General features: G+C 41.5%; 1 protein-coding gene and 1 long non-coding RNA gene across 2 annotated transcripts; one reads left to right on the forward strand and one right to left on the reverse strand.

Annotated features, from left to right (window-relative positions):
- Positions 1–2,443: 2,443 nt before the first annotated feature.
- On the reverse strand, positions 2,444–8,681 carry LOC140702475 (uncharacterized). Its single transcript, XR_012081662.2, has 3 exons — positions 8,663–8,681; positions 4,672–4,777; positions 2,444–2,544 (listed from the first exon to the last, which is right to left on the reverse strand). It is a non-coding gene; the product is annotated as an uncharacterized LOC140702475 (long non-coding RNA).
- Positions 7,332–24,646, forward strand: TARS3 (threonyl-tRNA synthetase 3). Its single transcript, XM_072982282.2, has 19 exons — positions 7,332–7,734; positions 9,524–9,616; positions 10,265–10,455; positions 11,773–11,896; positions 12,467–12,588; positions 13,381–13,498; positions 14,830–14,894; positions 15,081–15,159; positions 16,204–16,350; positions 17,237–17,335; positions 18,189–18,355; positions 18,522–18,684; positions 18,833–18,970; positions 19,592–19,669; positions 19,763–19,863; positions 20,677–20,781; positions 21,798–21,870; positions 22,256–22,370; positions 23,534–24,646. Exons 1-19 carry the CDS (start codon positions 7,438–7,440, stop codon positions 23,680–23,682), a joined length of 2,424 nt encoding a protein of 807 aa, XP_072838383.2. The 5' UTR covers positions 7,332–7,437; the 3' UTR covers positions 23,683–24,646.
- Positions 24,647–26,746: the final 2,100 nt, after the last annotated feature.

Consider the following 26,746-nt stretch of genomic DNA (forward strand, 5'->3'; position numbering starts at 1 on the left):
TCTTTAAAATAGCATTTGAAATCTAACGTAAATAAGGAAAATATTGTAAACCATTTGACCTGTACTTGTTGAACCAGTGATTTATCTGGTCTTCAGCCAAAGAGCTTCCTTCCAGGTCATTAGCTTCATGGTGGTCCTGACTTTCCATATCTGCTGCTATTTGCAGTTTTGTACTCTCAGAACCTATGTCTGTGGAGCTCCTGATTAACACACCTGGATAAGAAGAAAGGCATTATTTTTTTAAAAAAAATAAATTACAGTCTTTTTTAAAAGAATGTAAGTAATACACATTTGTTGGTTTCAGTATTCAAAGTCAATGGAAGATCATTACACTTATTATTGTGGTTTGGTTTTGCTCTGTTTTTTTTTTTTTTCAGTTCTAGTAATAATTCCTAAAGCAAAGGATGATTAAGAGACATAATGAAAGGAGGTGACATACTTAGCTAAACTAAAGTTTAGTGACTACCACCAGAAAGGTCTGTTAACAATTTCCCTAGCCTAACACTGTAAAGCACCCACAATTTTCTAGCTGCTGTACAGCTTTTAAACAAACAAACTCTCATCTCCCTGACTTTTATTCTTTCATTAGAGCTGGCAGAATAGTACTTCACAATGTTCTTAAAAATATAAAACTTCTGTCAAATGTAGCACCTTCTCTATAGCTTGGGTGAAGAACCATTGACAACAGCATATGGGAAAATGGAGGCTCAGTCCAAAATACTAGCTCAAAAATGTAGGCTGAAAAAATGATCCCCAAACTATTCTGAAGGTACTTTAGCATCTGAAAGAACAATCACCTCCATAATTTAAATATAAAGTGGTGTTCTGTTTTGTACCTGGATATCACATGGAATGCACGGTATCAGCACATGATGGAACTAAGTCACTTGCGAAATGAACTCCCCCTCCCCACTTCTACATCCTTGTCAGAATCATAAACCTGTCCAGTAAATCATGGTGTGTGCGTAATAAATAAATACATGGCCCTCTGCTGAAAAGCAAATTATGGTAAATGCTCCATTGCTTTTCTGCACATTGGATTTGTGAATGCCAGTTTTAAAGATAATTAAATTTATTGTGTGAAATAATAGAGGAGTAAGTGGTGACTATTTCACAGGTCAGGTTACTTTCAGAGTTTTATTCTTCCGTGGGGGAACTTTACTATAGAATGCCTGATGAATCCTTAATTCTCTGTCTTTCTTTGTCGCATGTAACTGAGATAACAAACCCACAATACAACTTCTAGGTCACTCAGAATAACATGTCTGTATAGATAATTTAGACACCAGTCAACAACCTGTTTGAGCCAGGGCAACGGGACCACAATCTGAAACACACCTGTGGGAGGGCTACAATGAACACAATGGGCTGGACTTCTAAATAAAAATTTATTGGACTACACGGCTAAACTGATCCCTCAAGTAAATGGGATTAAGGTGGCTGTCCTATGGACATTTACGCTTAAATCTGATTGGTTTAGGTGTTGTGATCTGACCTATGACATATTTCCATGATGTATAGACATATAAGTGTGTTGTATTTATTTATTTACATTTAGCTATCTGTTTGAATTAATACATTTTTCAGTTGCCTGTTGGCCATTCTTTTCTGCAGTAATTACAATATTCTTATTCAATAACTCCCAACATAGTCTCACAGAATAGTGACTTGAATTGTAGAACAAGTTACCCCATGAATGCTGCTGCGATTTTCAAAGAGGCAGCTATGTGAAATATAATCCACGAAGGCTCACACTAATATAAATCTATTAGTCCTAAAGGTGCTGTAAGATCTTGCTTTTTTCTTGTGATTTGTTTAAAAAGATGCCGTCTCTAAGGCAACATATATATGAATTACCACTGAATAATCCAGTCAGATGAACAACTGCTTTGGTCAGAGAATGTTTTTTATGAACCAGTTGCATTCTCAGTGACAATCTTAACTTACTGGTATTAATAATTTATAATTTACCACAATTGCATATCAAGATAGAAATAAAACATTTGCTTTATCCATCTGTTATTTCTAGTCACTTTAATTTGTCTCTAACAAGGAGCTATAACAAGAGCAAATGCCGAGCACAAGAGAGAAAGTAACTTCTAATTATAGACTGTTAGTGTGGAAGGATTCGAAGGCACTGCCGATAACACACTTGGAACATTTCAGACAGCAGGACCTATGACCTTACCTTGGTAGTCAAGGAGAATGGAAATGAGCAAGTGGGGACAGACCTCTTCCAGCACGGAACAAAAAGTGGACAAGGCGCCGGGGCCTTTGCCTGCGAGTTTCTCTAAAAAATATGTAGCTTGCTTCTCGTAGCACTCCCGGGACAAAATGTCTTTGTACTCCTCCAAGGAAAAGACTCTCTCATAAACCAGATATGACAGCACTTTCTGCACATCCAGCTCTCTCACGATTCCCTCCCTGTGGTTGCTTAGGATATCGGCAAGCCAGTGATTCCTATCTCTGCTTCCTTTTATTGTCGTTTTTGCACAGTTATAAAACCAAGACCGGGCGGACCATCCGAACATGTTTGCATTTAGGCTAAAAATAAGAAAAGAAGATATTCCAAGTATTCTGTGTCAGTTGAGCTGTTTTCAGCAGGCTACAGTAACATAACAGGAACGCAAAGTGCCTATTGTCTGCCAATGGATATGTCAATTCAGCCGGAAAAGAGAAGGCCTATGTTCAAATTAAAAAAGGAAAAACACACACACCACACACAGTGCTTGCAGTCCGCTAAGAGGATTACTTTGTGCTAATTGGCCTTTTACAAGCATTAATAAGCATCACCACAACCATAACAAGGCAGACAAGAGATGGTCTAGTGTCAACTTGAAATTTTGTAACTGATATTTTAAAAAGATACATTGTTTTATAAGAAGTAAATGAGACAAAGTACCAGAGGAATAATCCCATTTAAACCCAAGTAAAAACAACAAACACCAATGTATCTTCATGTGGATACCAAGGCAAAAATTCTGATGGACACACAATTCAAAACATCCTACAATCAACTGATCGTTGCTCCTTTTGAGCAGTAGCGCAAAGACAATTATATTATATGCCAAAACAAGGCCTAGAAATCTATTGTTTTGTTGCTGGGAGGTCTTTTGGAGGAAGAAAGAAATATTCTAGAAAGGATCCTTACGAAAGATGGCACCAGTAACTTTTAACAGTAAGCATTTTATATGTAGTGATTTGGTGGATCATTTTCTTTTCAAAATGCTCATAAATAGTTCTACTTAATGAATAAGGATTAAGTGAAAAGATTCTTACAGCTCCAACGTAGGTGTGCTGCCAGCTGTAATTATTCATTGAGGATCACACTTGCATAACATCCAACTTAACATGTAAATGCCTGTGAACTATAGCAGGAATTTATTTTATTTCACTTTCTGTTAGGTTTCCGCATGTATTTAATTATTTATTTATAAAAATCATACTGTCTCTGTTGGCCTCAGCTAAGCTGAGGCAGAGCATCAGATGGTCAGGCATCAGATGGTCACCTCACAACCCTCAAATATGGCTATTATTTCACATGCCTTTTTGCCATTTCCCACTGCATTAATTAGCATCAGAGGTATGACCTCTATGGAGCTACATATCACCATGGTTTCTGTCTGGGGCTAGCCTAGACATTTTATTACAAATGCAACAAATGTATATAATAATTTGTTGTTGCTTCAGAACATTCCACACCAGTTGGCTGAAACAGCTGCTTCAGCCTGCCAGGATGGTAGGACCGTCCTGATTCGGGCCCTGCCCGGGACCTCCCATTTATACTTCAGTGTGTGGAACAGTGAGGATGTGTGGCTCATGGGCTTGACCCTTTTCTCCCCGCACCCGCTGGCTAATGTGTGAGGAATGTTTGAATAACTCTGTAGCAACATGCTTGAGATGCTTGGTAAACATCATAACAGAACAAAAATGGCCCCTATAGTCTGTGAATGCAAAGGTGCACACAGTTGTTCCCATCCCCTTTAGAAAGAGAGTATTAACCATCCTGCCCATTTCCTTAGATCCCCATGCTGCTTCCGGCAATCTTTCTAGTTCCAGAATCCAACAATCATTGCGACGGATGGTTGTTATCCCTTCAGTGATTATGTCTTCTGAAGACACAGTGAAACTCAGTTCATACATTGAAAACCTGAAGGGAGTGGGTGTGTCCAGTAAGAGATTCTGATGTCTCAACATCTTCCCAAGATCTCTACAGAACTGTATAGACCTCGGGGGGGGGGGGGGGAATCAGAAGCCTATGTTGTTCACAACTGATATTTATCCCAGTTATGGGATCATTCCAGAATTAAACCAGACAATCATTTCCAATCATAGCAAAATTCATCTGAGCATCGAAGCATATACATATTTTGCATTGTTGCAATGATTCCAGGCAAAACTAGCTTGTCTAATTCTACAAGCTTTATTTATCCACATTGCTTCTATGTTCCACAAACACAAAAATACACCAACGTTGTAAAAACACTTGCAACTATGGAAAAACTGTAGGCAGAAATGCTTAAGCATAAATTGCCATACAAAATTCTTACAACTACGAGAAGCTGCAAACCTGTTTAAATGGTAAAGTGTGTTTTGCCTGTGGTGTTACTCTTTATAGGTCACCCTCACAGTATGAGTCTACATGTATTTATACTGTAAATACATACATACCCCAGGTCTCTGCAGAAAAATAAACAATGCCTAAAAGTCTTTGTTTCTTGAAGCAAATACTCTGGGGTACTGCCATCTTGTGCTTGTTAGCAGATATTGCCATTTCCTGTGTGGACAAAACAAGGGCAGTAACACTTTGTTCTCTCAGGGTTTGCTTGACAAGCTGGTCTTGCTTATAAACAACCCTCCAGCTTAAGGTACTGATGCCTAACAGCCCACACTACATAGATACAGAGAGAGCAACCAGGCTCTGTTACAGAACTGAGTGGCAAATGTATCCCCACATCTACTTTAGCGGGAGTGTTACAGGTCACTACAATGTCATCCACAACATCAAGGGTTTATTTACTTCTTCATCTTCTAAGCCTAAGGTGATACGGTACAGTATATACCATCTAGGGCTAGCAATATCTCTTTGCGTTCTGTTCATAAGACAGTAAAAGGAAAATAAATCTGATCTAAGAGCAGCATAAAGCCATTGCCAGGATATGTAACCTTTCAGAACGTTGTTGCTGGTCTCAAAGTGACTAATGTAGGAGGGGGAAAAAAACCCTAAAGAAATGCCAAATAGAAATTTGAAAAATCAAATGGCTGGATTGGATTATGTCCATAAGTTCTATTGTACAGATAGAGGCTTACATAAAGATAGGGTCTTTTTAACTCTTGTCTCTTTTTGCCTCAGGTGTGCACAGCTAAAAGGTTGTTTTATTTGGGCAAAGTCTGGCCCCAGCCCAGCCAGCTCGGTCCTGAAAAGAAATGTCATTGCTTTAACACTTTAGAAACAACATCCTAACCACTGTGTATTAGCTGACAATTCACACTCATTAATTGCTCTATTGTCAGACGTTCTGTTCATAATTATGGTGATTTAGGTTGATGATAAATAATATTTCTTGTGATATTTTTGGTTATTCACTTGGACTCTTCTAGATAACTAAGTATCATTTCCATAAACTTGTCAGAAGAGTCCAAATGAATAACAAATTTTTTTATAAAATCATTATAGTCAGAAAACATAAGGGGGAAATACTAAGGCATAAATAGATACAGGGACGTTGTCCCAAACTGACTCATTTTGATCCTAGAAATGCATTTTCAAAGATTTGAACGCAACATTGGCACTTTCATTGAGTGCGACATACACATTTATCTTTCTTACACTTCCAACTGTGACAGACCACTACTGTTATTTATTGAACGCAATGGGCAGTTTTTCTGAGGGAACACTGAATGTTGGGAAATGACTGAGTCACGTTGCTTTTTTAAAAAATTCTTATTTTAACATGTTCATGCTTTTTTTAAAAAAATGTAAATGTTTATTTTAAAATGTTTTAATTGTGTTTTTAAATGTCTATTATTTAGTGTTTGACAATAAATGTTGTCATTTCCTTCCAAACAGTTGGAAGTGGTCTTATTTATATTTTATTTCTTCCCTTTACAGGTTTTATGACCCGGCCCTTCCTTACACTTTCCAGAATACTTTTAAACTGTTTGCATTTCAGAATTACCCAGAAATGTTACAATTATCTCACATTTCCTGCTGGCCTACATAAAGTTTATGCCTTTTGGGAGCTATTGCTTGGTATAATGTTGCAAATTTTGTTTGTTTTGTCCTCTCCTTGTCTATCGTTCATCTTGTTTGGTCTTTGTCTTGAAACAAACAAATTCAACGCCTGCTAGTCTAAGCATCCTCAGAAGAAAAAGAAAGCCTCTATACAGTATATGGACCACAGATAGGATGTTTAAACAAGGGTCTGATAATTCTTATTTTTTTAGGGCAGAAGACCCACCTGTTACAAGTCTCTTCAATATTACTCTGCCTACCATATTGTGCAGGAATATGAACTTTTGCATTTTACATTTATTTTGAAGTTTCAGTCCTGTAGTCAACTATGTTTTATTGATAGACGGTTGTTTTGTTCTTCATGTTGAAAACCCACCTAGAGTGGATTTTGGTCAAATGTCTGGTATAAATATTAAGTAATTAAATATTGCATGTTTGGGAAATACTTTTTAAAGGGCCTGTCTTCCTTCTGTGAGCAGCCTATCAATATTTGTACAAACAAATGATAAACCTGAGGTAAAACAAAAACAGTGGGAGGTACTGGGATCTACTACACCCATAATACCTGAAAGCTAACCAGCAACTGTATTTGACGTTAATTTCTTTGTTATTTTCTCTTTGTATTTATTTATTTTATCAACTGAGAATTACGTGGGTCTTAAATCCCTCGATATTCTTAAGTATGACCTTGACCAGGACCCAAAATAGAAATTAAAATAGAAAACACTTCTCCTCAGACTGACTGTTTAAAACTCTCCTCCGCTTTGTGGGTGATTATTTTTTCATAATGCCGACTGAAGGTTTCGACGGGGAGGACTTTAACTCTATTTGTATTGATTTTTACGGATTTTTTAAAGAGACTCTCCTCCCCCTCAACCCAACCAGAGGGAGGCTCGGGAGGGCTTTTTTTGGGTGAGCCTCCTTTCCTTCCGTGGCGTTCTCTTGGGGAATTTTTAAAAGATGAGGATGACTATTATTATTATTATTGGATGGGGGGTATGAAGAGGTAATAGATAATGGCATAAAAGAGGCACAGGAGGAGGTAGCAGAGGGTGAAGCGAAGGAAGGGCGGCATGGCGGCCAGCGGAGCCCAAGGCGGCTAAGATGGCGGCGCCCCTCTTGGCGGGAAGGAGGAGGAACGCGGCCGCTTGTCGCCTCCCTCGCCTCCGCCTCCCTTCCCTTCCCTCCGAGCGGAGCGGAGCATGGCGGCCGCCACCGCCACCGCTGGGATTGCCTCCCGGCTGGCCCGGCAGGAGCAAGAGATCCGCTCCTTGGCCGCCGAGATCGGGCGCCTGAAGGAGCCCGAGCGCTGGCCCGTCGCCCCCGCCTCCGCGGCCGTCCCGGCGGCCCTCAGCCCGGAGCTTCAAGTCCTGAGAGAGGAGAACGAGAAGCTCCGCGACCGCCGCCTCCACCTCCGCCGCCGCCTCCGTGAGGAGCGGGCCCGGCTCTCCGACGACGGCGATCCCGGGGCCCCGGCCTCGGCCCCCCGCCGCCTGGAGGTGAGCCCGGCCGCTCTCTTCTTACGGGGAAGGGGGGAAGACGAAGGGACGCCTGCCCGCTCGGGATGGGCCCTGGAGAAAGGATATATACTGTACATTATTAGACCAGGAGGGGTGTTTTGCAATTTTTTAAAAAATTTTATTTATTGTTTTATTTATTTATGGTTTTATTTTCATTTTATTTTTTAATGGTTTTATTATTTTATTTTCATGTTATTTATCCATTCATTGTTTTTATTATTGTTTCATTATTTTATTTTCTATTGTTTTATTGATTGTTTTATTTCACTTCAGTTGATTCTTACTGTTTTGATGTTTATTTGTTTTATTTCAGTTCACTTCAGATACTTACCATAGTCTCTCCAGACTGAAGGATGCTTAATCACCACTTCAGTTTTATTGATTGATTTATTTTCATTCATTCATTCATTCATTCATTCATTCAATGTTATTTTCATGAAGATGCCGGCCACAGAGACTGGCGAAACATTAGGAAGAACAACCTTCAGAACACGGCCAAACCAGCCCGAAAAACCCACAACAACCATTATTTTCATGTATTGGTTGATTTACTTTAATTCATTCTTCGATTTGTTTATGTTATTTTACTTTGTTCATTTACATATATTGATTTATTTTAAGTTATTTTAATTTGTTCATTCCTCCACTCATGCCTTTTACTTTATTTTATTTTACTTTCTTTATTTTAATTTTTTAAAATTTAGTGATTGAGTGTAACCCGCTTTCCTCCTTAAAATTAAAAAAAAGGAACCAAGGCAGCTTTTATCATTCAAGAGAGAGAGAGTGAGAGAGAAATAATAAATAATTCAAATATTTTTTAAAAAGGAATTAAATATACATTATATTAAAATCTCTAACTAAGAGCATTCTCAAAGCATTATTAAAACAGATTAAACCCTCATTTTACTGGTGGACTTTGCTTTATAGCCAAGGAAGGACCATCCAGGTTTCCATCTCTCCTTTTCTCTTTCTCTCTCACTCTCGTGTCTACAATAGTTACTTTTATTCACTTCAATCCTAGGATGTGCATTTATTTGCCATTATGTATATTTATTTAGATTTGACCCCCATGCAATTGTGTGCTGATTTATATCAATGTATGTGTATATACTTTTCATTTCTTTTTTTTTCTTAACATTTAAAACCTCTGCAATTAGAGTAGCAGGTATTGATTTTGTTTACCAATTTTTAGTGTGGTCTTCGTTGGATTCTTTTAAAATATTTGTATCCTTTCTGTTTTTAGCTTTCAAATATGGTCTTTTAATGATGTGACCCACCTTGGGTCCTTTTTAAAGGAGAAAGGCAGAATAGATATATTTCAAATAAAATAAAATAAATATAGAGGATGAAGGGTTACAGGTGTCCCTTTGAGATGAAATGCTTTGGAAAGGCAATCAGGTTACTTCCTAATAAAGAGATATTAAAGATTGAGATGCTCTAATTATAATAATAATAATTTATTGTCATTGTAAGTATATACACAGTATACCCAGACAACGAAATTCACAGACAACGAAATTCACAGATTATAGAACCAAGTTTTGGGACTTCCCTCCTTTTTGCCTTCTGTTTTTTCAAAAAGGCCACCCAATGAAGATATATGGAGACCTTGAAAGCTTGCACCCTTTTGTTGAATTATACTTGGAGCTAATGGAGATTTTGACTCCCTGTGGGTTTCAACTTGGTTTTGGCCTCCTGGACTAATACCCAATATCTTTGTTTTGCGTATTTTATCCATGGAATGTATTTCTGTTCTTCCTGTGCTTAGGAGGTGCCCCATGAAAACCTTGATGCTCACCAGGCTAAACATAAAAAGGTGAAGAAGAAGGAAACACAAGCAGCTGATGGGGATAAGTATGAGGTGAGCGGTCTTCCTGAAGTGCCCAAGGGGTACCTTGATCTCCGTTGCAGTGTATGGTGGCAGTAATATCCCTTTTGGGGTTAAAACTCTTAATATCTTCCAGCAAAAATAGCCAGTAGCTCCTGGGGGCTGTCATCAGAAGAAAAAACTTCTCTAAGCCCTTGCTATTGCTTGTATTGATAGAGCATTCCTGAGGCATGGATGACTTAAAAGCCTCCCTGAAAAGGAAGATCTTTGCCAGACAAGAGGGAGGGCCCCCAGTTGGGTTTCTCAGGGCAGGGTGTCCGTTTCCCCCCCCCCCCCAGCCTGGGAGCAGCTACTGAGAGGTCCTATTGTTTCCAATTAGCTGCTGTGTAGAATGTATGTATTCACTTGTTGCATGTTTATCTTATCTAAAGTGCAACATTGAAAGTAGCTAGCAAGCAGATTAAACAATACTGTCATCAGGAGAAGCAGTAGTCAGGATAAAAAACCATTTTAAAAAAGGGCAGACGTGCAACAGATTGGTCAAGTGGCAATCCCTGACATGAATGAGTACGATCATGCTCTTAGGACCCCTTTGCCATGGGATTGGCTCTTGGGACCCAGATGGGTCGTGGTCTTGCTTGGGTGGACTGATGTGATGTTGCCCCTCTGTCGTCTTTGCAGCCACCGCAGGAGCCAGGCTTCATCAAAGACAGGATGAAGCTCTACGAAGCGCTGAAGGAAGACCACGATGCTCTCCTTGCTTCCAGAGCATCTACTCAAAGCAGGCCTATCAAAATCATTCTTGTTGACGGGAAGAAGGTAGAAGGAGAATCCTGGAAGTCAACTCCGTATCAGATAGCTTTAGGAATCAGGTAATTTTAAAGGTCAATTAAATGCCATTCATAATAAGTTTCTTTGAAGATTTCAATTTTTAATCCTATAATAGCAGAGAGAGAGGGAGACTTTGGGGAAGCCCTGGAGGTCACAGGTTTTAAAACTTAAAATACATGCAGATCTACTATACGTTTCACACAAAGCTGTTTCATTATTACCATCCAAAGCTGCATTGTTTGTATTTAGTCTCTAACCTGAACACCTACATTTTTCTTCCAGGAAGTGTTTCTTAATTCTTGTTGTTTAGTCATTAAGTCATGTCCGACTCTTCGTGACCCCATGGACCAGAGCATGCCAGGCCTTCCTGTCTTCCACCGCCTCCCGGTCAAATATTTCTTAATATATTAGGCAGAACAAAACCAAAAGATACAAATTGCAGGCTGGCAACCATGGAGCTGGCTGGCTAACTTAAAATCAATTGGTTTATTTTAGATTTCTGAATGAGAAACTGACCAGCCTAGTCAGTAGGAGAAAATGTAGGTGCTCAGGTTAGAAAGGAAATACAAAAAGAATGCTGGTTATATTGACACAGCTATTTGTGAAGCAAATTGCACCTATGCATGTATTTAATTTTTAAAATTAGGGGGCTCTCCAGGGCTCCCTCCCCAATTCTATGTTCCTGCTAACATAGGATTAAAAATTGAGATCTTCAAAGGATAATGCCTCTAGGGTTTTTCTAAATGTTTTTCAATGAGGTGTCTGTGTTAGTCTTTTGCAAGAAAACCAAGAAAGATTCTTGCAACTTTCAAATACTGTACACTTTATTGCTTCATAGACAATCAGGTTGTATGTATCAACAAAAATTAAGCTACTCTTTAAAAATAGTATTTGGCGTTTAATACATACAGATAAACAACCGGAAAAGGATAAAGTAATAAAATAAGCATTCTCAGACAAGTTTCAAGTTGCAAGATGAACATGAAGAGAAAGTGTGCGAGCTAGCAGGAATAAAACTGAAGGGGAGTTGTTCTTGATCCCGGTTGTTAAGGATTTATTTAAGATACGGATCCCTCCAATCTGTATATAGAGGGCGTTTTGTTAGAAAATGTAGCGTGTCCTCCGTCTTAGGACATCCTGGTGGGCAATCTTTACCTGTACCATCGTGGTCTGTTTCACATTAACAAGTTTTATTTGTCATAAGCTTACATAGCCCACTTTTGTTCTTTACCTAAGCTTGTGCCAGATAAACCTGGCAAATCTTAAGTAAGCCACAGGACTCTGTTCCCTTTGTAAAGGTCTGATTTCTATTTGTACGTATGCCAGAAAAATGTTTAGCTTCCCTTTATGATCCGTAGCCGAGGACTTGCTGACAATGCCGTCATTGCCAAAGTGAACGGGGAATTGTGGGATTTAGACCGGCCCATGGAAGGAGACTGTACCCTGGAGCTGCTCACGTTTGAGGATGAAGAGGCTCAGGCTGTAGGTACCATTTACTCTGTCTTTCCCTTTGTAAAATAATTTCAAAATCAAGTTCCTGACCCACCAAGCGATCCGAGTGCAGCAGCCCATACGGATTGCACGTCTGCTTCCACAATTCTGTGTTTTGCGGACCCGGGAACTGGGTGGGTGTGTCGGTTGAAGGAAGCAGATCCTGATCCAGCTTCAGATCATGTTGGATGCGACTGATGGGCCGGGATGTGAGCCAGCCACGTCTCATCAAAGCTTGAGTGTGTATAAGTTGGCAGTGCCTTTGTGGTGCTCAGAATTTCCTAACAGTTTCATGGGGACCATCTCATGTGCCACAGAAGAATGAGCAAGCTTTCAGGTTTTGCAATACTTCACGAAGGTGAGAAGGCCAAAGGCACAGCAAGGAATAAGAAAGTCTTTCAATTAAGCCAGATGTTATGAGCCATGTGGCGTATGTGCATTTTAACGGAAGTGCATACAAGTTTGCTTTGACCAAGCTCTGTTCTAACTGTGAGGGATGGAGTCTAATTGAGAATTGTACTGTGTTGTCATCTTTTATTTCCCTTTTCTCTTTTAACGTAGGTTTATTGGCATTCTAGTGCTCACATCCTTGGAGAAGCTATGGAGAATTATTACGGAGGATGCTTATGCTATGGACCTCCCATTGAGAACGGTTTTTATTACGACATGTACATTGAAAACAGGTGCTACTTTGCCCATAAGTGTTAACATTTTAGAATTGGCAGATTAAGTTTGATGATAAGGCTGATGATAATGCACACCTTCTAGTAATACTAGTAGTGATGATGATGATGATATTATTATTATTATTATTATTATTATTATTATTATTATTATTATTATTGTTGTTGTTGTTGTTGTTGTTGTTGTTGTTGTTGTTGTTGTTGTTGTTGTTGTTGTTGTTGTTACTATTATTATTATTATTATTATTATTATTATTATTATTATTATTATTATTATTATGGTGTTGGTGTTGTGTTGTTATTGTTATTAGTGATAATAATAATAGTAGTAGTAGTTGATGATGATGATGACGATGATGACGCCATTTTGTAACTGACCTCAAGGTGCTTCTGTTCTCCTAGTGGAAATGTAAAGGCATGTTGTGGCTGCTCTTAGTGAAAGGGTGTTTGATTACAGATTTTTTTTTTGTATCCCAAAGTTGGCAAGAGCACAAGATTTTGTTGAAACTCTGTTCAAAATACAGTTGTCCTGTCGTGTTTAAAAAAGTTAAGTAGTAGAAGCAAAGGCTCTGTATTTGGACAGTTTTAGAAATTGCTTATAATACTGCTTTCTAGGGTCTAGACGTTCAACAGAATCTGTGATAAAAATCTGGAATACAGTATATCAGTTCAGGATGAAGTTGGAGTGTCTATTCATTGCATAGAATACCCTGTTTTTACTGGAGCTTAGCTTCTTCATTCCGCTGTGTACATGCACTGGTGTATTTTACTATTTGCTCTCCTTTTGTCTAGATGTGTCTCTAGTGCAGAATTCCCAGCCCTGGAGAACATATGTAAAAACATCATCAAGGAGAGACAGCCTTTTGAAAGACTCGAAATCCACAAGGAGAACCTGCTGGACATGTTTAAAGTGAGTCTCGTGTGTTTGTGAATGCTGGAAACTGCCCAGTACAAACATAGTTCTGAACATTGTCATCAAAGGAATCATATTCTGTGTGGTCAGTTTTTGGGGTATGGAAATGCAACGCTCCAGAGCCTACAAATTGAAGCCTTGGGCAACATTCTGTAATGCAGGGCTCTGAAATTAGGGAGATAGAGAGCAGATTTCAGTGCTGTTTTTTTCCCTGTCCTGCCCGATAGGGGAGCACATCTTTTGAGATGGGGCTGAGAACCTGGGACTCTTGGCTGACACTGTGCAGGCATTATGGGATGGGATGGCACAGGGGATGAGGGGAAAGAGAGAGATGGGGTAACATAGGCCGAGGAGATAAGAGGAATGACTGCACAGTCATACAATATTGAACATTTCACCTCCCCTCCATTCTGTTGCCATGGTTAGGCTTTCTTGTGGGTCAGGAGTTCTGAGTGGAATGGGAAGGGCACCTTGTATTTTATTTGGGTTTTATTTTATTCATATTCCTTCTTTCTCCCCATCAGGGAAGTTCAAGGTGGTGGCAGCTCAGCTGCCCATTTCCTTTCCCTGCCTGGTGGACTGCAAGCTCACATGGCCAATGTCTATGCTGATAGAGGGATTCTGGGAGCTGTAGTCCAAAAATGTCATGTTTGCAAGCTCTTCTCGAGATTGTTTTTACTGCCTTCCCTCAGGAGTAGCAACTTTTATTCCTTGTGTTTGGATGGAGAACCTGAGATGGCTTTAGCCAGCAGTCACGCTGATCTCTGTGATCTTACAGATCACAGTGCTTCTTGAAAGATGCCGTGCTTGATATAACTAAAACACAGCCCACCTAGCTTATCTCTTGTCTCCTCTCCCCTGCATGTTTTGTTAACATATGCCATTTTGCTGGAAGGGATATCAGGATCCCCAGGCGATGTCTGAATGAATTACTCAGGAACGTCTTAGTCGATAGAAGACTTGCAGTAACTAGACGTCCAGTGGAGATAACCGAGGAGGGACTCGAGTTCAGTGGCGGAACATTAACTTTGCACGCAGAATGATCAAAATTCAGTCGCTGGCACCCCAGTTAAAACTACCTGACATATCGGTCAGCAAAAGACCATCACTGGAGATGCTGCAGATTTGCTGCCTAGCAAAGAAGGCACAGAGAGACTGTCCGTGTGGTCTGTTGTGGTAGAAAGCATTTTCATTGACAGAGGGCTGGACTTCATGACCCCTGCAGTCCTTTCCAGACCTAGTCTTCTGTGGCTTACATACCTTCAAAACGATTTAAATTCTCTCATTCGTTTCCTCCCCTCTCTCCCTGTTTGCCCCCTTCTGCCCAGTACAACAAATTTAAGTGCCGAATCCTGAACGAGAAAGTTGACACTCCAACAACAACAGTGTACAGGTAAAAAACATTTGTAACTTGTCTCACATTCTGAAAATAACAGCTGTGCTGTTTTACGGTGAGGGAGACGATGCATGTGAAACAAATAGAGTTTTTAGTTTTGAAAGAGGGAATTTAGAAGTAAATTGTGCTCTAAGGGCACAGCAAATTTAACTCTATTTGTATCCAAATTATATCTTGAAATAGATGTGGTCCGCTGATTGACTTATGCAGAGGCCCTCATGTGAGGCACACTGGAAAAATTAAGGCTCTAAAGATTTTTAAGGTAAGGGGCCTTTTCAAAATTAGAATTTTTAGAAATAAGAATATCTTTAATTCTTGAATTCTTTCTTGAATTCTTTCGTTAATTCTTCCTTCCTTCCTGCTATTGCTGTCTTTTTTCTGGTGTGCTCAGAAAAGAGATTGTCTGTCTTCCTTTCCATTCCTTGCCTTATCCTTCTCTTTCCTTACTGAGCTAAGAATCATCAAAGGAGTGCCTTGGCAAGATCTGTCCCCCGAGTGCCGAGGAGCAGCTCATGTGTTTCAGCAGCCAGGATCCGTGGTCTCTCTGTGGCTCCTAGCACTTCTTTGAGAACATTGCATGAGGAGGAGAAGGGCTGTGATCTGCCTCGATGGGAGATCCGGCAGCCTGGCCTGCCAAGCGGAGGGCAGGGCCCCGCCAGATAGGAAGAGGCTGCCTACTCTCTTGCTTTAATCCTGACTGTCTTTCTCAATCAGCTTCCACATCTTCTGCGTGTTGTTTGGCATCCCTGAAATTTAATGCGAGATGACAAAAGGCAAATCCTAAAAAGAGCAGAGCTGCAGGGTGGGATAGGGGACCCAAGGGTTTTACAGAGCAAGCTTGCTTTTAAAAGGACTAACTTTAAAGTTATCCTGCTGTCGCTGAGGTTTTTTTTTTAAGTAAAACAAACCAAAGCATGCTGGATGGGACCAATATCCATCTTGTCCAAGGTCTTTCTTCTGAGAATAGCTAGGCAAGTGATGCAGGAAGCTCACAGCCAATGCACTGAGATCACGCAGCCCCAATTTCCCCCACCCATGACATCCAGTATTTAGAATAAAGATATCTGTAGATAAGAGGTTCCCTCTAATTTTCAGCCCCGCAGGGTGGGGCTCTGCCTCCCATCACGACTCTGCCCCCCCCCATGCGTGTGACTCCACCCCCACCCCGCACGGGATTTCAGCTCCGACCAGAACCAAAGGGGCTGGAAACACTCACTGTGATGACTACTTCTTTGGATAAAGTAAAGAAAAAGGAGGTAGATGACAGGCGGCAAAATCACAGCGTGTATGATGTTTTCTACAACAGAATTCTTCCACGTACTGGGAGGGAAAGGCCGACATGGAAACACTCCAGAGAATTTATGGAATATCTTTCCCAGAAAACAAAATGATGAAAGAGTGGGAGAAGTTCCAGGAGGAAGCCAGAAACCGGGACCACAGAAAAATTGGCAAGGTATATGTTATGTATGTTTTAATTTGAGATTTGAACGACATTGTGGGAATGTAAACGCGAAGCTCTGTCTCTCGCAGTTTCTAAAAGATTGACTGCAGCATATGCTTTTGTAGACCAAAATACAGATGTATGGAATGTTGCCTTGAAAGCTCAGATATGCACAAGGTAAGGAAAGTGGGAGTGCCTAGTGACAGATGTTGCCGTTGTGAATAGTCGCTGGGCTCATTTTGCATACAGCTGAGTTTTGCATTGAGGTATTGTATTTTCCGTCTTGCTTCTTATTTGTATTTTGGCGAGATGGCTTGTTATTCTTCGTGCTTTGGTGTTGAGTGTCTGCCCATACATGCAGAGGTTTGTTTGCATATCGATGCGTTTATTTATCCATTAATTCATCCAAGTATTTATATCCCATCCTATATCGAGCCGTTGGAAGTTGGGGTAAGACAGTAAAAACATTCAGCAGGACAGGGCAGTGCTCCGGAATCGAAAATCTGTTCGATCAGAGCAAAGCCATCGTATCTGGGCCCCTTAAAAGCTAGGATGGAGACCCACTTTTTCACCTAGTGCAGAAATGAGGGCAGCATTAGTACCGTTTTGGAGGGGTTTTCACAAGTTCCTGGCTTGGTGCATCTAACCAAGTGAACACTTTGCGAGCTTACGCTGTAATAGCTCCATTAGTCCTGAAGGTGCTACAAGAGTCATTGTTGTCTTTATGGTCTCAGGCTAACAAGTTTGCCTTTCTGGAAGTGTATAATTAAACTCTAAAGCAGTGAGTGGCAATCTTGGCTCCATCCTGTTTTGATTTCACTCTAGAAAGATATTCCCCAAATGGCACCCATGTTCATTTTCTCTTTTTAATTTCTTGTGCTTCTTCGCGTGGATTCAGGAACAAGAACTCTTCTTCTTCCATGATCTGAGTCCTGGAAGTTGCTTCTTTCTCCCCAGAGGTGCTTTTATTTATAACACACTCATGGATTTTATCAAAGTAAGTAAATCGTTTATACATTAACCGTTTTACGGTTCTGCAGAAACATGTTGGTTGTGAATTTGATGTGCTAACTGAAACTCTTTCTTTGGGAAGAGTTAGACTAAAGAATGACAAGAGGCATTTTCTGAACACAAGTCCTTTTGTAGCCAAAGGACATCATTGGAACACAGGGGGTGGGCGGGGGAGAGGTATCTGTTGCCTTGGGGGAAATAGCACATTTTGCAAAACTACAGGAGAAAAACGGTGAGGGAAAGACTCAAAAGAACTTCGGAATAACTAATCATGATCAGTGTTTGCACAGTATTGACATAATGTGGAGAAAGGAGTAGAATGGAAGGGACTGCTCAAGTAAAGAGTGTGAATGATTGCTGGAACCTTATACACACGGCAGCATTCCATGGCAGAGCCACATGTATCTCAGAATACCGAATGCTGTGTATTAGTTAGGGTTTTGAATTTAGGCATTGCAGTCCATCTACTGGTTCAGATTCGTGTTCTTCCCCCATCACCTTGAAGGGCCTTGGAGCATACTGGTCACCCTGAACCAGTCACCATCTCTTGGCCTAACTTATTCCGTGGGGTTACTATGATTATAGCAGGGGTGGTAGCGGTGGCGGCGAGGAAAAGCCAAGGAATCCACCCATTTTACAAGCATCAGCTAAACACGTAGTTCTGGGTATGCTTCGGCAGTCCTTGGTCTGATCCAGCACTGCTATATTTTGCAATGCAAGCCAAGGGTTGCATGCACAAGTCTGTGAAAGACGGCTGGCGTTGGGAGAGCAGAGGTAATCATTTTGTTTTGGGCGACCTGTGTGTGCACGTGGCTAAAGAGTTGGGTTTCTTTCTGCAGGAGGAATATCATCGCCGCAATTTCACAGAAGTGGTGTCTCCTAATATTTACAATGTAAAACTGTGGGAAGCATCTGGTCACTGGGAGCACTATAGCGAAAACATGTTCTCTTTTGAGGCTGAGAAAGAAATATTTGCCCTTAAGCCGATGAACTGCCCTGGACACTGGTAAGATTTGCTGCTTTGTAATGCTCTGTATTCTTCTTCCCAGTAATTCTGAATAATTTCCTTCCCACTAGAAGGAGGAAGGGCAAGACAGAAATGGGATGCAACTGTCAATAGGACTGAGTGTACTTTGCTTGCCCTCATAAATCATTTAATGTCTTTCTCTTAGTTTGATGTTTGCCCATCGTCCCCGGTCCTGGAGGGAGATGCCTTTAAGACTTGCTGACTTTGGAGTTCTTCACCGAAATGAACTTTCGGGAACGCTGAGTGGCTTGACTCGTGTCAGGCGCTTTCAGCAGGACGATGCCCACATATTTTGCACAATGGAGCAGGTAGGAATCCGTAGCCATGATCCTTGTGACAGATGGATAATTTGGTTTTTCCAGTGAAGAAAGGTCATAATGAGATTATAGCTTTTATGAATTGTTTTCTTTAATTTTGAATTTTTCACCGTAAATGTATCAATGTTTTATGTTTCAGATTGAAGACGAAATTAAAGGCTGCTTAAATTTCTTGCAATCCATATATTCTGTCTTTGGTTTCACCTTTCAACTTCATCTTTCCACAAGACCCGTAAACTTTCTAGGAGAAAAGGAAATGTGGGATCAGGCAGAGAAGGTATTTCTTTTTATTTTTTGGTTAGGTAAAATATTTTTATCCCACCTTTCTCCTTAAAAGAACCCAAGGCAGCTTACAACAGCTAAAAGACAATACAGTGGTGCCTCACTACACAATGCTAATCCATTCCACTGAAATCGCTGTTTAGCGAAAAAAAGTCTCGCGAAAAGCATTTCCCCATTGGAATGCATTGAAACCTGTTTAACGTGTTCCAATGGGGGAGAATCGTCGTTGTCTAGCGAAGATTGGCCATAGGAAAGCCTCTTTGCGAACCGCCGATCAGCTGTTTAAATAGCTGTCTTGCGAAGCTTAGATCCCAAAAACACCTGTTTTGCGAGCACGGGGAGGGAGCTGTCAAAATCGTTGTCTAGAGAAAATCAGTTTGCGAAGCAGGGACCAAACATTGTCCAGCGAAATTCCCCCATAGGAATCACTGTTTTGCGAATCGCTATAGCGATCGCAAAAAGCTAATGTCTAGCGAAAAAACTGTCATGCAGGGTAACTGTCTAGCGAGGCACCACTGTATTTAAATTTCTATTCCTAGAGGAGTAGCATTGATCATAGCCTTGGTCATATTACAGGGGCTTAAACTCTTTTTTCCCCCTTCTGATTTGCTTTTAGCAACTACAAAACAGCCTGGATGACTTCAGGGAGCCCTGGAAACTAAATCCAGGAGATGGAGCATTTTATGGTCCCAAGGTTAGTAAAATTTGCCATCCCATTCTTAGCAAAACTTTATAGTAGAGAGGACAAATGCTAAACACTTTGTTTCAATTGTGCTTGTTCTTGCAGATAGATATTAAAATCAGAGATGCTATCGGCCGCTACCACCAGTGTGCCACCATCCAGCTGGACTTCCAGCTGCCTATCAGATTTAATCTTACTTATGTAGGGTAAGTTGGACTTTACTGAATATGGAGGTCCCAAAATTAGCAAGAAAGAACAGGAGGGCAGAATGTAGGAAGAAGCTCTAAATGGTTCTGAAGAAACTGAGTAAGTGTGATGACCACACTCAGTGGCCATTCTGTGCTACCGCAGGGAGGAGCATTCTGATGTTTTGTGTTTTCAGATGGTGTGCTGGCTGAGTGATAGAAATATCCCTTGGTAAGATCCAGGTTCAGGTCTTGCTAGGAGAATGGCCAGGGACGTGGTGGCGCTGCAGGTTAAACCGCAGAAGCCTCTGTGATGCAAGGTCAGAAGACCAGCCGTCGTAAGATCAAATCCATGCAACGGAGTGAGCTCCCGTCGCTTGTCCCAGCTCCTGCCAACCTAGCCATTCGAAAGCATGTAAAAATGCGAGTAGATAAATAGGTACCACCACGGTGGGAAGGTAATGCAAACACCCTAAAACGATCCCTTGAGCTAACCGAAGAAGCATGCTGCTGAGCAGCTGATGGTAAATACTGTAAATAAAGATACAGTGAGCAAAGCCAAGGGTCTTTATTTTGAATCCTTTTACATCCTGTTGGTCAAGAAGGGGGTAGGGATCAGCAAAACTTAGTGGATCCATCAGACTTGTAGAAATACAGAGTGAGGTCAATTCAATGTAAAGGTTTAGTTGTGGCCAGGAGGATCAGCTCCTTTTAACGCATTGGCATTCACCTTAGGTTAACGGATTTGGGCAGAATACCCAGGTCAAACACAAGAGAGCAGCGATATGGCTTGTGTGAATTGTTCCACCTTTTCTGGCTTCTTTGCCTTCACAGGAAAGACCAAGACGACAAGAAAAGGCCAGTGATCATCCACAGAGCGATTTTGGGTTCAGTGGAGCGAATGATTGCCATTCTGGCAGAAAACTACGGCGGGAAATGGTGCGTAGCAGAGGTGCAGGAGTAATTGGGAGCTGTTGCGAAGGCCCTCTGTGATCCTGAACTGAACAAGGGTCGAGTGATTGAGATTTAAATGTGAGCTCTTTGAGATTCTTAAGAGTGGCCGTTGGCCCAGCTCTTCAGTACAGGAAGGGCTGTTGTCACCCTAGAGGCAGCTGCGGTGTGTTCACTTGGAAGGCACCACCTGCCGATGAATCCTGACTGGCCCAGCTCACCCCCTGGACGGAGTTAAGAAACTTATTATCCACCACCATCCCTGGTCAGCATCATCCCACAGCACTCATACACACGTTCCACAGAAATGTGTGGTTTCTTTTCTGTTGCTAAGGTATTGAACAAACGAATTACGGTGTGACTATTCAGCTGGAGAGGCCAGCCGTTGTACCGCTGTGAGTGTCTCGCACTTTCCAGCGGTTGCTGACAGGCTGTGCGACTCCGGGGAAGGGCAGATTTTGGGCCGATGGTGGGCTGCGTTGCGTTTTAGCCTGTTGCATTTAGACTTGCATTTTAGCCTGTTTTTGTTCTAGGTCATTTGTTACGAACTGGAATGACAGAGGAAGGGTGTTTTGGAATTGTCCTTAATGTCATTGTACAATTTTTTTTTTGCTCTGTTGTGTTTTAACATGACTCCCTTCCGGGTCTCTTACCTGTGCTTGCTTTTAATCCCACGAGTCGCCTTGAGTCCCACTTTTAAGACAAAGGCATTATCCAGATCGAATAAGTAATTGAAGTGAGGAAAACTGCAAACAGCATTAAAAATGTTGTGGTTTAGTTGGTTTTTCTAGGTCATTTGGTATGGATGGGATAACAGTCCCAGTGTCCCTCCATTTGAGTGTGGCCTAACTCTGATGGCTTTTGGGCTTTAAAGCAGTCCCACGGACATCACTGGAGTTGAACTTTTCTTGAGCCAAATGCCTTCAGCTTGACCATGCTAAACTCTGCTGTGAAGGAAAACTACACAATAGTGAAAGAACTCTCGTAATTCATATTTTGGGCAGGCCTTTTTGGCTGTCTCCCCGGCAGGTCATGGTGGTTCCTGTTGGCCCTACCCATGAAGAATACGCTCAACAGGTAAGAGCTGAGAAAAGAAGAGTGAAGGGCTGTAATTTCAAGTGCATGTTTTGGATATTGTTTTCTATATTATTCAAGCATGGAAATGATTGGTGTTTATTTTTAAGTAATTGAATATTTTATAGGAAAATACAGTATTTATTTATTTACTTAAAATATTTATATGCTGCATTTCTCCCAAAGGATCTGAGGCGGCTTACAGTACTAAAAGAAACAAAGTTAAAAGCCAAATAATCAATGATTACAATATTTAAAAAAAGCATTAAAAGTATTAAAACTCATAATAAGAACAATATAAAAAACACAAGTATGTAAAACACAGGAGGCGAAACGCAAGATGGTGCAGTATCAATCCACCGGATGCTGTTTGATTTCTTTCTTCTAGGTCTGCTGTGAATTTTTTGATGCTGGCTTCATGGCCGACGTGGATTTAGATCAGAGCTGCACTTTGAACAAGAAGATAAGAAATGCTCAGCTGGCTCAGTATAATTTTATTTTGGGTATCTGTGACTTCTTGTTATACTTCTTATTTATATCTCACCTTTTTCAGCCAAAAAAAAGAAAGAAAGAAAGAAAGAAAAATGCAAGAGGCTTAATAAAATCAAGAATTCTATCATGCTTTCTCTCTCTCTCTCCCTTCCTCTCTCTCCCTCTCTCTTGATAGGAAACAAACTCTAGAAAAGGTGTGTTGGAAGCGAATGCTACTTTTAATGTCTGGAAAACAGTACATCATAATGGAGCAAAGTCTACTTAGAGTAACATAGGATAGCTTAGAATAAGTGCATCACAATGCTTAGTGTGTTGGATTGGGAATTGAGACATCCAGATTCTAATTCCCTTGTGTCCATGAAACTCACTGTGCAACTGTGGACTGGTTGCTCTCCATCTGACTTGGCTCACAAGCTTGCAGTACAGATAAATTGGGGAGTAGGATGCCCCTGTTTTTCACCAGAAACAATGGGGCAATATAAATGATGTTGATTAATAATGTTAATAGGAATGATAACAATCATTACTCAGTAGAATGAGGCTTATTTCACAACATAGATGGAAGGAATGATGTGTAGGCCAAGAGTTAGATTAGCCAATGATTCTTTATGGATACAGGAGCTGTTGGCTGGGACATGTACTTAGCTTCTATATATGCTGGGAAATAAGCCACACCTTTAGACAGTCCTTTTAAGTGCTCATCTGGTGATTAATTAAAGCATGGAAACATGTAGATATGTGGGAAAATAAATTTCCAATATGTCCCCTAAATACTGCCTGAGCATACAGTGATCTTGAGAATGAGTGTAGCTATTGGCTTTGAGAGTTTCGCATTCTGTATTTTAATGGGTGACCTTCCATATCATTTACCAAGCTATGGAGCTATGATGGAATACTCTTAAAACATTCCAGCTGCTCAGTGTTACAAGAAACTGTTCTGTAAAAAAAAAAAATCTTTGTGAAAAGGCTCAGTACACGAGTGGGAGAATCACGTGAGTGAATAAAGAATTAGCACATTATGAACAAGAACACCAGTGCATTTTCTTAGGTCTTGCGCTTATTCTATGTGTCCCACTGTGAAAGTCCTTTCTACATTAAACATGCTTGGAACACTGGCTGTGGAAGGTGCCAGGCTTATTTCCTAACTAAGGCATTCCATGTTGTTCTCTTGCAGTGGTTGGAGAAAAGGAGAAAGCCAATAATGCTGTGAATGTCCGAACGAGGGACAACAAGGTTCACGGAGAAGTTTCAGTCTCTTCCGCCATCACAAAATTGAAGCAGCTGAAAGAGTCCCATATTTTACATGCAGAAGAGGAATTCTAGGAGTTGCCAGTTGGAAGTATTCTGGATGGGGTCTCTTTACCTATCTGTCTCTTAAAACATATTTATGGGGAAGTCAGTCCCACTGAATTCAATGGGCCTTTCTTCGGTAGGATTAAGGGGAAGGCTGGCCTGCATCATGCTTCTTGCCAGTCAGAAAACTAAACATATAACTGGTCCATAGCCATCAGAAATTTCCAGAGGTTGCTGTGTTAGTCTGTTGCAGCCAAAGAGCAGAATTTCATGGCTCCGTAAAGACAACCCGGCTTGGCCATTTGCTGTCTTTCACAATTTCCCACGTCCTTCGATGTAGTCTAGGAAACAAGACTCAGTTTTTTTTCTGCAGCAAGCTGTGTCTGAGATACTCTGAAGGTGGGGGAACTGGCAAGCTGGGGGAACTGGAAAAAAAACCCACAAGTCTAGCACACAAATTTTGCTGTGAAATCAACTAACTGTATATGCTGCTGTCGCTTCCGGGTGGGTGGGCATGAACTGTCTAGTAGAGGTCCTGCATATACCTCTTTTGAGATGAGCAGAAACATTCATGTTTATTTTATTGAATATATTTTTATTTATTTGGAAAAAAAACAAAAAAGCCTTCACAGGTTTAGCTCCCAAGCAAAAGCTTTAATGAAACAATAAAAGACCGAGCTTTCAGCAAGGAAAGCACATCCTGTCATCTTCAGGATTACAAACGGCATACTAGTGACATTGCATATGGTGCTATTTTTTGAGCCAATTCAGTCTGTTTGGTCTGGGATGGGTCACCTGTTTCTGTGATGCTCCAAGAAAGCAGAAAGATTTTCAGACAAAACTGCTTATGACACATTTCCTCAAGTTATTCTCCCAGTTTAGAGTGCCCAAAAAGCCAATCTATCATTTCTAGGGTTTTAAGCTTTTAAATTGGCTGAAGTACCATGAACTTATGTGGTGTTTCCTTTTGGTGGAATAAAAATTCAAGAGTGTACAGTTTTATTCTCTTTACATTCTTTTTCAAAATAATGCAGCAGCGCTGGGCCTATTGGTGTTTGTCCTCCACGTGTCATTTTATCTGTTTGAATTTTCCAAAATGGTTACACAGAGAGGTCTCTGGTGCTAACTTAAAACTGTTCAGCACTGGTAGGTAGAGAGCTGAGGAAAACCGGTGCTTTACAGCAGCTGTCCCCAACCTTTTTGGAGCTGCGGACTGGCTGGGGGGAGCAAGCTCCATGTGCGGGGGTGGGTGGGGGCACCCTGTGTGAGTGCAGTGGGCATGTGCTCATGGGGGGGGGTATGTCGCCACCGCAGGTGCAACGGCCACTGCGCATGTGTGCAGGGGGGGACGGAGATCCGTATTCGTGGCCCAGTTCCGGCAAGCCCACAGACTGGCACCGGGCCGCGGATGGGTTGACAACCCCTGCTTTACAGGTTATCTTACAAAGATCTGTGCTTCACACTCGTTAAGAAAAAGACAATTCTTGTTGTCATGGTATCCTAAAACTTGGCCATGATTTGTTTTTTTTTTTAAAAATCCTTAATTTTTCTGGATACAAGGTTCTTTGCCGGGAGTACTGAAGGCTTAATTTGTGTACAGTACATTTGTGTGTGTGTGTGTGTGTGTGTGTGTGTGTGTGAGAGAGAGAGAGAGAGAGAGAGAGAGAGAGAAATTGAAGAAGCGGAGTTTATAACAGAGATGGACTTAAGCCACTATGCTACCTAAGATTTAAAGAAAAATCAGGGATAGGCAGTTATTTGTGGTGCAGAAAAAATGAATAAAATGTGCTTTCTCTCTAGAGTCCAGGGTAACTGGCGATATTGTTGGTAGTACCACAAATGTCAGGACAAAGGACGTTCTTCACATAGTTCAACAAGTGAATTATAGGTTCTCAGTCACTTCCAGTTGTTGGGGTGGCAGCTGGACTTGTTTAGTCATTAAGTGGTGTCCGACTCTTTGTGACCCCATGGACCAGAGCAGGCCAGGCCCTCCTGTCTTCCACTGCCTCCCGGAGTTTGGTCAAATTCATGTTGGTCGCTTCGATGACACCGTCCATCCATCTTGTCCTCTGTCATCCCCTTCTCCTCTTGCCCTCACACTTTCCCAACATCGGGATTTTCCAGGGAGTCTTCTCATGAGATGGCCAAAGTACTGGAGCCTCAGCTTCAGGATCTGTCCTTCCAGGGAGCATTCAGGGTTGATGTCCTCCACAATGGATGGGTTTGTTCTCCTTGCAGTCCAGGGGACTCTCAAGAGCCTCCTCCAGCACCACAATTCGAAAGCATCAATTCTTCGGCGGTCAGCCTTCTTTATGGCCCAGCTTTCACTTCCATACATCGCTACTGGAAAAACCATAGCTTTGACTATGTGGACTTTTGTTGGCAAGGTGATGTCTCTGCTTTTTAAGATGCTGTCGAGATTTGTCATCACTTTCCTCCCCAGAAGCAGGCGTCTTTTAATTTCATGGCTGCTGTCACCATCTGCAGAGGTCATGGAGCCCAGGAAAGTAAAATCTGTCACTGCCTCCATATCTTCCCCTTCTATTTCCCAGGAGGTGATGGGACCAGTGGCCATGATCTTAGCTTTTTTGATGTTGAGCTTCAGACCATTTTTTTGCACTCTCCTTTTTTGCCCTTATTAAGAGGTTCCTTAAGTCCTCCATGAACAGAAACAAAAGGCAGCTGGACTGGATGGCTTTGAAAAAAACGTTGGGACAAATGGGGGGGAAGACCCTCTCCCAGGGGCTAGCGGCGCTCATCTTGCATGGGGACCCCTTGTTCCTGGCGGGTCTCTGTCCTCTGCCAGCTTGTTCTTTGGGAGCCATGGACCACACACACGAACCATCTCTGGTTCATTAGGCCAACCAGGAGGCCCCACAGATCAGAGAGTAAGGAAGTTACCTTTTTTTTGACTACCACTCCCAGTATCCCCTTAAGACATTTTGGGAGTTAGCGATCTCCAGAACGCCTCTTACCTGGAAGAGAAGTCATGCCGCTCCCGGCCTCACGGGGGCCCCCGAGAGCTCCTCCTCTGGAAAGGGAGGGCGGAGACGACTCGGAGGCGGGAGGCGGGGCTTGCACATCCGGGCCTTTC

The sequence above is a fragment of the Pogona vitticeps genome, chromosome 12 (genome assembly GCF_051106095.1).
Source record: "Pogona vitticeps strain Pit_001003342236 chromosome 12, PviZW2.1, whole genome shotgun sequence".
Lineage (NCBI taxonomy): Eukaryota > Metazoa > Chordata > Lepidosauria > Squamata > Agamidae > Pogona > Pogona vitticeps.

Bases quoted from the DNA above. Each gene is read 5' to 3' on its own strand.
- TARS3 (XM_072982282.2), top strand. From the start codon at position 7,438: ATGGCGGCCGCCACCGCCACCGCTGGGATTGCCTCCCGGCTGGCCCGG. The intron at 13,499-14,829 runs GTGAGTCTCGTG...CCTTCTGCCCAG, and splicing joins ACCTGCTGGACATGTTTAAA to TACAACAAATTTAAGTGCCG. The intron at 21,871-22,255 runs GTAAGAGCTGAG...TCTTTCTTCTAG, and splicing joins ATGAAGAATACGCTCAACAG to GTCTGCTGTGAATTTTTTGA.